Source organism: Brachyistius frenatus, unplaced genomic scaffold (genome assembly GCF_029030835.1).
Source record: "Brachyistius frenatus isolate BFR_SWC_R1_liver_20210118 unplaced genomic scaffold, ASM2903083v1 Contig_278, whole genome shotgun sequence".
NCBI classification, from domain to species: Eukaryota; Metazoa; Chordata; class Actinopteri; family Embiotocidae; genus Brachyistius; species Brachyistius frenatus.
In genome coordinates this window covers 217,501-228,663 of record NW_027210877.1, presented here as the reverse complement: position 1 = coordinate 228,663, position 11,163 = coordinate 217,501, and the positions used below count along the sequence as shown (strand labels likewise).

The window sequence follows — 11,163 nt, the reverse complement described above, 5'->3', positions numbered from 1 at the left end:
ACATCAACACCTGTAGTTTACCTGCTATTCTGCTCATATTCTGACCCTGAAAATGTCAATTACGTCCGAGTTGATGCTATATTGATGCTCGGTCTTAATTATGCAGATAAAAACAAAGTAGAACATTTTCCTCAAATCAAAACTTTGGAAAAAATAAAAGAGCAGCAACTTCTCCAGCATGAAAACACAACGACGTCTGTCCAACAATGTCTGTCCAACGACCGTCTGTCCAACGTCTTTCTGCTGTTTATCTCCATTAAACATGTTTCCAATGATGTCATCACTCACACACACGCACTCGTGCACACACTCACTCTCTCTCTCTCACACACACACACACACACACACACACACACACACACACACACACACACACACACACACACACACACACACACACACACCATTTCTAAAAACAATAACGAGTCCAAAGCGTTATGGAAGTTCTTTGTAAAATATATTTTGGTCCAAAAAGCTGATTTGCAAAAATACAACATGTGCAATTATTGAGTTGTGGTGGAGTTGGGTGGAGTTGTGGTGGAGTTGTGGTGGAGTTGAGTGGAGTTGGGTGGGAGTTGTGGTGGAGTTGGGTGGAGTTGAGTGGAGTTGGGTGGAGTTGAGTGGAGTTGGGTGGAGTTGTGGTGGAGTTGGGTGGGAGTTGAGTGGAGTTGGGTGGGAGTTGTGGTGGAGTTGAGTGGAGTTGAGTGGAGTTGGGTGGGAGTTGTGGTGGAGTTGAGTGGAGTTGGGTGGAGTTGTGGTGGAGTTGGGTGGGAGTTGAGTGGAGTTGGGTGGAGTTGGGTGGGAGTTGTGGTGGAGTTGTGTGGAGTTGAGTGGAGTTGGGTGGGAGTTGTGGTGGAGTTGAGTGGAGTTGGGTGGAGTTGTGGTGGAGTTGGGTGGGAGTTGTGTGGAGTTGGGTGGAGTTGGGTGGGAGTTGTGGAGGAGTTGAGTGGAGTTGGGTGGGAGTTGTGGTGGAGTTGGGTGGAGTTGTGGTGGAGTTGAGTGGAGTTGGGTGGAGTTGGGTGGAGTTGGGTGGGAGTTGTGGTGGAGTTGAGTGGAGTTGAGTGGAGTTGGGTGGGAGTTGTGGTGGAGTTGTGGTGGAGTTGTGGTGTTTGGGGGGCGGGGGAGAGGGGAGGGGGGTCCGCTGTATGCCGGTGTTCAGAACGGTCCGTCTCACCGCTAAACTACTGAAATGTAGCGTTACTGTCAACAAACACTCAGCACAGAACCGGAGTTATTACTACGTCTCAAACGTTACGACACATCAGCTCCTCGTGCTGCTGCTGTTTCTAAATCATAGATCCTGTCACAATGATTCACTTAGCGCACATTAGCTGTTTTTTTAAACACACAACACTACGATGTGTTCAAACGGAGTCGGTTTCCAGGGAAGTGTTCTGGTGTCGGCTTCATTCAACACGAGCTGCTCCGTTCGGACCGACCCGGAACAAACCGTTACGAGCTGGATCGTCTCATATGGTTTCTGTGTTTTGGCTCATTTCAGTTGTAACAAAGCTGTTCAGCACATTTTCTTAGAAATGTACTGTATTTTAACTCAACAGGGTCCGAATAATTCAGACTAATTATATGCAAAGTTCAAATCCTGCCCGGATAAAGCGGTGATCCCACACATTTGGCACTCTAAACATTCAAATGGCCTAATTCTTTAGTTAAATAAGATTTTTTTAAGTCCAGAATCTAGAATACCAAATTCTTTTTTTTTTAAATACCATACTCCATTAAAGATGACTGTGTTTGGGAAATGGGGTCCTTTCTTGCAGAGAGATAGATGAGAACATTAACACATCTCAAAAAGGTAAAGCTGCAATTAGCAGGCGCTTAGCTTAGCATAAAGACAGTTAGCCTATCTCTGTCCAATAGAAACAAAATCACCACTAAAATTCACAAATTAGCAAAATATCTGAGAAAAGGAAGTGTAAAAACAGCAAGCTGTGTTTTTTTCAGGATTTATGTCGAGGTTAATGATTATTTTCCTGCTAAAAACACTGAGCGAGGTCATCCGACTGTTTGGCTGCGATAAGAGAATAAAGGAGGTGATAAAAATATGAATTTAACTCTTGTGGTCGCCTTAAATTATTTGCATGTGCTCAGAGGAATAAGCTGAAGGAGCAGGACGAGTGATTTGTTTTTCACCCTCAGGCGGCTCTACTTCCTGTGGGAGGGTGTTAGAGGTGGGCGGAGCCTAAAGAGTTACTTGCAGACATTATTGAAGGCGGGAAAAGTATTGCAGCTCCTCTTCATGATTTTGGAGGGAAAAAAATCATGATTCATTTAGGTGTCGGTATATTTAGGTAAAAGAGACTTGGAAGCAAACAAAAGAGCTTCTCTATTTACATTTTTTTCATCAACATCTGTCAATTTTTGCTATCCTACCAATATGATGGAAAGAGTTTACTTTATTTATTTATTTATTTTGGTTGGACTGATAATACATTTATATCTTTGAATGGGCTCATTATTCCCGGTAGATACCGTAAATTAAAGAGTTGTTTCCTTTGAGCAGAGCCAGGCTAGCAGTTTCTGTTTCCAGTCTTCATGCTAAGCTAAGCTAACTGTCTCGTATTTACTTTACAGACATGAAATCAATCATCTCATTTCATTCTCTGCTCGAAACCACATTTCTTTGAAGTTAAGTTCATGAGAAAAGATTGAGTCGTTTGACACTTTCAACACTGATCAACAGCAGTTTGCTTCCAGAGTTATTCCGTTCAGTGTTGTTTTTTTTAATATCAATAGAAATACATCTTAAATCTTAAAAATAAATATATGCATCAGAAGTCGTACATTATATTGCTAAACGTTAAAGTCTCGCCTCAGATCGATCCAGGTGTGCATACTAGTTTTGGTCTACGCTCGGAGACGCTGTTCTTTCTCTCGGGTGGATCGACGTTTTCGTTACGCGAAAATGTTGGAGATGAAGTCGCGGAAGCGTTTGGCGTACTGCTCGGGGTGGACGGTGGAGATCTCGGCGCCGGCCTGCGACGGAGAGAGAAGAACAGGTCGTCAGCGTCACGTTGTGCGTTTCACGACATCGAGATCCTCTCGGCACACTCACCCCGTGTTTAACGGTTTTGGCCGCGTGAGCTGCTTTCTTCTTGGTGTCGTACTGCGTGAGGACGTCGATCAGACCCATGAAGTAGACCTCCCGCTGGGGCGCTCCTGAAGTTACAGCACACAAACATCAAGGCAGAAGCTCACTTCAGAAAATACCAACATGTGAACGCTGAATACGCTGGTTTCCACGGACACTCTTATCTATAATGAATAAATAATTCCTACTTTTTATTTTATCCCATTGGTGCTCTTAGTTAGTCCAGATGTTTTCATTGTACTGTTTGTTAATATAATGACAATAAAGAATCATTCATTTATTCATAAAGGGAATTCTCTGTAACTTGGCAATTTCAACCTGCAAAGTACTAAAATTCACCAAATATTTCAAAATAAAAGTTCCACTCTAGTTTCTGGGATATTTCTATAATGTAGTCTACGAAAAAAAACGTAATTATTTCCACTGATCCCCCATATTAATGAAAGGTTCGGTTTGGATAATAACACCAGACTTTAGTTAGGGAACCAAAATAACTCGTAGAAAAAAATGTATTGGCTTAATATTTCATGAGAGAATTTGAATGGGAGTCTACGGATTCCATGTGGCGGCCAGCAGACGTCACCGTTGGTTCGTTAACACCCGTTATGAAGACTGAGTTCGGATTTTGGCCGGCGCCATCTTTGCAGTGAAATTGTTTTTTACAATTTAGTTTTTCTGGAGCACTTTGTAACATTTTCTCTGCTGTACAACATAAACTTTATTTATTAGAATTGGAGGGAAAAGATTGAGTTTTAAGCAGTTTAATGAAATGTTATTAACCTGAGCAGCTCCCCACGGCGTACACGTCCACGTAGGGGTCGAACTCTCCGGGCCCCAGAGGCTTGCAGGAGGACATGTAACCGGCAATCCCCTCCGGCGAGGTGCCGTAGGAGCCGACCGCGGGGCCCGGCGACAGGCCATTCTCCGCCTCCGCCTCCTCCTCGTTGGACACCTCCTCGCCCTCCTCCTCATCCCGCTCAGCCCGGCCGACGTCATGGATGCCGAGCAGCAGGCTGTAGTCCATGATCTTCAGCTTCACCAGAAACTGGGCGAGACGGAGAGGGATGTTTACCGTGAGGCTTTTACATCAAAGTTTACAAAAATGTTAATACTCAAACGTTTGTTGAAGTAATTTTTTAAGCAAAAATTACAACATTTTCTATTTTTACCATCTCAAACGTTAAGATCTGACGCTTTTCTATGTTTTCTATGTCAGTAAATTTCACGTCTTTCGGTTCTGAACTGTTGGTCGAAAAACAAACTATTCAAATCTGTCAACAAGAAACTGTAAAGGACATTTTTCTCTATTTTCTGACCAAACTGAATAAATAAACTAAAAAGTAAATATAAGAGGGACTGTACTATGGTTAAAGGCAAGTTTATTTTCTGTACTTATAAATAAAATGCCAGCAAAGACTTGCTGAAATCCAACCAACCAAGACTTTCAATGAACTGACAGAAGACAAAGAAAACCAGCGTTTTAACCAATTATCAGGTAGTTCTTCAGCTCTTGTTTAAGTTGCTTCAAATTAAATGATTTGAATTTAGTAAATATTTCACAGCCATTACCCTGCTGCATCCCAGAGTTGGTTCATGCTCGGTGTGTCGATGCTGCCACACAGTGGCAGCAATAACAACAACACCTGAACACAGCTCCACTCACCTCCACGTCTCTGTTGAGCTTCTCGATGAACTTCTCCTTCTGCACATCGGTCACGTACACCTTCTGCATGTTGTTCCTGAAGTCCATGTCCTTGAAGGTGGGAAGCTCCTTTCCCTTCAGGACAAAAACATACGTCTTTACAAGGACATACGGGGGAAAAAACAATTGCACCATAATGATATTAAAGAGGTTTTGTTTTACTCGCTCTTTGTCGCTTGCTTCCCGAGCCACCAGAGAGCCCTGCAACAGGAAGTTGTTCTAAATATTATGACTGATATATTAAGCAGAAAGAATATCAAACAACGGTGTGAAAAGCGCAATTCAGTTTACAATCAAAGTTTACAGAAAACACAAACACGGTCTCATTTAATAAACAAAAATGAACCTTTTTTTGGTGTGTTTTCTTAATTCATAATTTGTGGAAGACTTCAGTGAATTTATTATAAATATGCAACTTTTAAAATAAGCATTATTATTATTATCATATCTGGGTAAAAACTTTCCAAAAACTTGGCAGCACTATAGCAGAAAATATTCCCAAAATCCTGAAGACAAAACTGGCTAATGAGTGAATTTCATTCTCTCCACAAGGACTCAGATGGTTTTGGTGCTGCACGAAGTTTGATAATGGGGGAGGGGGGGGAATCCTAATTTTTTTTCTTTAAAATTGCTCAAATAAAAAAAAAAAAAAAGATCAAAACTGTTCAATAATCAGCTGTCAGTTTCAGGGAAAACTCATGTGTTTGACTTCCTCATTATTTTAGGAGTTGTTGAGACGTGTGATTAAAAGGTCACATGGTTTGCCTGGCACTTCCCCCTCATCCTCTTCCTCACCTTCAGGTCATACTTCCTGTGCACCACCAGTCTGTGGCTGAACATGTTCCTCATGACGATCAGGTAGGTCTCCTCGCTGTCCACGCCCACCCGGTACATCCCCAGGAACTGCGGCAGCAGCGTGCTGCCGTGACACTTCACGATGTGCTGCGGAGACGGAAAACAACCGTTAGTCTGAATCGTAGCGCACAAAGAGGATGATTGTAAAAAAACAAAAAAACAACTCTGATGGAGGAAGGAAACTAAAACTTCTATTTTAACACATGTAGCCGGTTATCCGCTTCATTTGCAGCTCCGTAGGAACAGGACAGGTGTCAGTGGTTCGGCCCGTACGGGGCACCTTCCATTAACGCTGACTCAACAATCGTTTGGGATGGACAATATGTCCGACATTAGACTGTAACACCAGGAACCTGACATGAATTAAAGTCAGAAGATTCTCACCCCTAAATTTAACATTTCAAAAATGTCACTTTGAAAGTAAACCAATTACTGCGTGTATCCAGGTCATCCAGCTGAAAGCCTGATCTCAGATCTGGCTAGCAGTCTGTTAAAATAGACACGTCAGACCGACCTCATTCGGTGTCCCTGAAACTCACCAAATGAGCAGGATGTTAGAAGCGCTTCGCTCTTTATGTCCCAACACTGGTTTTTCTACATCGATCTTTTAACCTGACTGCACCACAGACCTGTCAATCAAACAGACACGCCCCCAAAAACAGGTGTTCTTGAATCTTCTTTTCTAATGAATGAGGGATTATTTTCAGATGGACCTCCAGAAAACTAAGAAGAAGGAGTGACTTTAGCTAACAACACCGAGATAACTGATGGACACATTTTATTCACTTTGGATTTGATGAGAGAAGTTGAATGGGAGTCTATGGAGCCGGAGGCTTTTTGGAGCCGACCTCTAGTGGCACTCGCTGGTATTGCAGCTGAAGACACTTCTGGATCAGAACCATTTTACAGACCTGAAGCTACGAACTCTTTTAGAAACAGTCTATTGTAAAGACCTTAAAGCCCGATCTTTCTTGAATTTCTGTCACTGGTGCCGATACCAATATGAGGAAATTCTGCTCGATATATCGACGTAAATGTGGTCATCAACCACTTATGACAAAGATATTTGATTGAAGCAGGAGATTTTACAGTTTAGCAAAAAATGTTGTCTTCCAAAATGTCAGTGCACAGAAACAGTGAACTTAACTGTAAAGTAAAAATGATAAATAACCATAAATTAAAAAAAAAAAAAAAAAAAAGCAAATGGAACAATTTCTGAATTATGCCAAACATTTTCTTCATTATGTTTTAATATGTTCTTTAATATCAGCCAATAAAAATGTCGTCCTTCACCGGCCAGAAAAACCTCTTCTGAAACATTCTGAAAATTAAACAAAATGACACCAAGAAAAGCCAAACGTGCAACAATATTAAAACCGACAAAAAGACTCATTCCTGCTGCAGCTGTTCTCATAAAAAAAAAAATTAAAGATGCACCACAGAAACGCAGCGAATGAACTGAAACCTCCCAACTGGCCTGATCTGTGAAAGAAACTGGAACTCAGGAGATCTGATGAACAATGAGTTCATTCAGGGTGAAACAGAGCCGCCATTTCCTGGTTTTTCTGTCGGCTGCGTGACCACATTCCTCTCCGCCGACAGCGTTCAGCCTCAACACATTCCCACTTTTTATTCTGCAGCATCGACGTGACTCCGAACTAAAACCTGGTTTTACAAACAAAGATATCTCCGCTTACAGCTGCATTTACATGATGCGTCCATATGAACATTTGAATATTGTCAATAAACCAACAAACACATAAGAGAGCGTTTGTTCTGCTTCTTGTTCGTCTCTGAGACCAAAACACAAACTGTCAGAAAAACAACTTGGCCGAAACTCACGAAAGAAAACGCTGAATTTAAGGAGATAATGAATTAAAACCAGTGAAATGATTTCATTAATTTTCAAATTAGCTGGTTCCAGTCTAGAAATAATAAACTCATCAGTGTTCAAAGGTTGGAAACAGACTTTCTACAGAAGTGGAAAACAATAAATATAAGGAAATAATTATTGTTTGAATTCCAAATGTGAAGGCCATAAAATAAAGAGAATAATCACTGATTTAATGTGTTTATACGCGACTCTCATCTTAAATCAGCCTAAACTCACGTTTCATTTCATAGATCTTTTAAGTTTCTGCTTCTTATTTCACTTCCACCTTTTCAGACCACGTCGGGACTCAAGCTGCGTTTCTTTTCTTACTTTTTTATGTACCGCAGCTACTTTTACAAAACATGTCCTGTAGCGTGTATACGATGGATACCGCCTTGACCTTTGACCTTCTTGGTGACATCGTCACCATCTGTATCGCAATAACTTTTAAGTAAAAAGAAAAAAACAATGTGATTTAAACCAGTGGGAGCAGCAGGAGGTCAAAGGTCGCACTCGGTTCGAGAGAAGCACCTTAAAGCCTGAATTTAGCATCTGATAACGGGACAGTCTTAATAACGGGGACTTCTTAATAACGGGACAGTCTTAATAACGGGGACTTCTTAATAACGGGACAGTCTTAATAACGGGGTCTTCTTAACAACGGGACAGTCTTAATAACGGGGTCTTCTTAATAACGGGACAGTCTTAATAACGGGGTCTTCTTAATAACGGGACAGTCTTAATAACGGGGACTTCTTAATAACGGGACAGTCTTAACAACGGGACAGTCTTAACAACGGGACAGTCTTAACAACGGGACAGTCTTAATAACGGGACAGTCTTAATAACGGGGACTTCTTAATAACGGGACAGTCTTAACAACGGGACAGTCTTAACAACGGGACAGTCTTAATAACGGGACAGTCTTAATAACGGGGACAGTCTTAATAACGGGACAGTCTTAATAACGGGGACTTCTTAACAACGGGACAGTCTTAACAACAAGACAGTCTTAACAACGGGACAGTCTTAATAACGGGGACTTCTTAACAACAAGACAGTCTTAACAACGGGACAGTCTTAACAACGGGACAGTCTTAACAACGGGACAGTCTTAACAACGGGACAGTCTTAATAACGGGACAGTCTTAACAACGGGACAGTCTTAACAACGGGACAGTCTTAATAACGGGTTAATAACGGGACAGTCTTAACAACGGGACAGTCTTAATAACGGGTTAATAACGGGACAGTCTTAACAACGGGACAGTCTTAACAACGGGACAGTCTTAACAACGGGACAGTCTTAATAACGGGGTCGACTTCCCTCACCTGTGGTAAAAACAATAAAAAAAAAACCACCTTTGAAGGAAGTGTTTGATTGAGGAAGTGGAACAACGTCAGCAGCACGAACATGTCGACAGGTGTCAAGCAGCTTGCTGACGGACGGACGGATGGATGCAGGCGCTCACTGGGACGTTTATTTATAGGATCCAACGGGAACAACTGGGACGTACTCCACATTCACCGCCACCGATTTATTGTCATGATTCGCTCTCACGCAGCTGAATTCAATCAAACCGTCACTGACGCATGATGTCGGATTATTTCACTCATCAAACGGATCCAGTGGTTCCTGTGGGTGTCCCACAGGACGATGTGGGACACCCACAGGACGATGTGGGACACCCACAGGACGATGTGCCCTTATAAAACCATATCACCATATAAATTAATATTCTTATTCATATCATATCTTTTGGCTGAACGATGTTGTTTATCTCGGTATTTTCAACGAAGCAGGTGGAAAGTTCAGTTTTATTACATGAAGACAGTCACAAGCACTTTTAATGAAAAGATCAAAATAAAAATGCAATGATGTTTTTTTTATACCTGTTTTGAAAATATACAGCTGCAAAACATGGAAATGAATAATTAAATAAAATAAATAGCCAATGTTAAAAAAAGCAGGTCTTTTTCTTCTTCCAAATTGTTTTTCAACATTAATAACCACCTGATCTCCGTTCTGTTTGTGTTGCTGCGTTTCAACTCGTGCTCACACTTCAGATCTGTTAGCTACTTTAGCTTAGGAGCTAGCGATGGATGTTCAGTTCCTCCTTTGGGAACATGGAACTAATGTTGTTTATTTATCGTAATGGAGGCGGACGTGCCGCTTCGCATCATCAAAAAAACAATTGTTAGCTGCTACAGCTCAGAGGAGCAGGGTTTTAGCCCCTCCCCTCAGCCTAAAGACATTAGCATTTCCCAGCATGCCTCAGTCCTTCCTTCGTAACTTTTGGGACTAAAGCAACTTAATTAAATAAGTACTAAGAAATAAGTTATGTTTACTTTTGATTAAAAAAAATTCAATGAAGACAAATAATGATACATTAAGTGTACAAGTGTATGAAGTGTACAAGATGGAAACACGATATATGGACTGATCACATGACTCAGCATCCCTCCGTGAGGAACAGAAAGTCGTACCTTGCGCTAATCGATCAACTCAACATGAACGATAATCGTTTTCTGCATATCGCCGATGAAAAATTATCAATGTCGTCAAAATCCAGAGCTTTCACTCCTGAAGTCTGATTAAATCAACGCCGGTCTGAATCGGTTCATTCTGAGCGCAGAACGGTGTCGGTTTACCGGTTTACCGGTTTACCGTGTGGTTACCTGGTGATACTCGGACAGGATGCCGTGCATGTCGGCCACGTCCTCGCTGGAGATCTGCTTGATGACCAGCGTGCGGTCGTACGAGTTGAGCAGCAGACCTTCGCCCGGGTCGTCCACGCTCCTCATCGGGGAGCTGCGGGTCAACGACACCTGGAAGACGGAGCAGCACTCAGGTGAGCAGGAAGAAACCACCTCACTCATTTTAAAACAAAACGCTTTTTAAAGAAAAGAGGTTCAGGGTTCACAATCCAAGTCAAATTCTCAGACTTTCACTGAATTTAATGACCTATAATAAAGACAAAATCCACCCACATTAATTGATTGCCAGCACTTTGTGAGCTTCCTTCACTCGTTCACAGCGTTTTCAGGACAAAACTTGAAGTTTTCTTAACTGCTTGAACAACAAACGGAGCAAAATACTTTGTCTTAAATGGGAACAAAATGAAGCTTCTCCCTCTCCCTGCCGGCTGTGATTGGCTCCCTCATCTCAACACATCAATAGTAGTTTTACTAAGTTTACATCTGACTTTTTTTTTTCCAAGTTGTCGTTTTTGAGCCGAAGCTTTTGAAATGTCGATTTCCCTGCATGTTAACTTTGTTAGCAGCTCCAGGAAAAATCACATGTTGACTGAAGTGAAGATAAAAACCACTCAGGAAACAAGTTCAACAAGACCAAATAAAAAATACTGCGTGAAAAATATGACATTAAACTAGAATTTAAACTAAAGTCCAACTTCTCATAAAAGAAAGTTCAAATCCTGACTTTTCATGGCTTGAATACTTTTTCTATCTCGAGCGGCGGCGGGAACCTGAACGATCTCTAAGCATCAGATGAAGCTGCTTCGTCAACGCGTCGCCCACCTGATAGTCCAGGTCCTCGATGCCGAAGCGCTCCCTCAGGTTCCTGAACACCTGAGGACAGTATTCTTTGAATTTGAAATGTCC

The 11,163-nt window shown here is 41.8% G+C and overlaps 1 protein-coding gene across 2 annotated transcripts in view; it reads right to left on the bottom strand.

Annotated features, from left to right (window-relative positions):
- Nucleotides 1-435: 435 nt before the first annotated feature.
- Nucleotides 436-11,163, bottom strand: part of pip4k2ca (phosphatidylinositol-5-phosphate 4-kinase, type II, gamma a) — a 14,768-nt gene continuing 4,040 nt past the window's right edge. The window contains exons 3-10 of one of the 2 annotated variants that reach the window (XM_069721912.1): nt 11,080-11,163; nt 10,219-10,368; nt 5,607-5,753; nt 4,974-5,012; nt 4,773-4,886; nt 3,890-4,154; nt 3,074-3,177; nt 436-2,994 (exon numbers count right to left, since the gene is read on the bottom strand). The exon at nt 11,080-11,163 is cut by the window's right edge and continues 13 nt beyond it. In XM_069721912.1, coding sequence (XP_069578013.1) covers nt 2,914-2,994; nt 3,074-3,177; nt 3,890-4,154; nt 4,773-4,886; nt 4,974-5,012; nt 5,607-5,753; nt 10,219-10,368; nt 11,080-11,163 — 984 coding nt within the window. In that variant the 3' untranslated portion in view covers nt 436-2,913. Of the gene's footprint in view, nt 2,995-3,073; nt 3,178-3,889; nt 4,155-4,772; nt 5,013-5,606; nt 5,754-10,218; nt 10,369-11,079 lie in introns of both variants that reach the window. The other variant, XM_069721911.1, reaches the window with a different exon arrangement.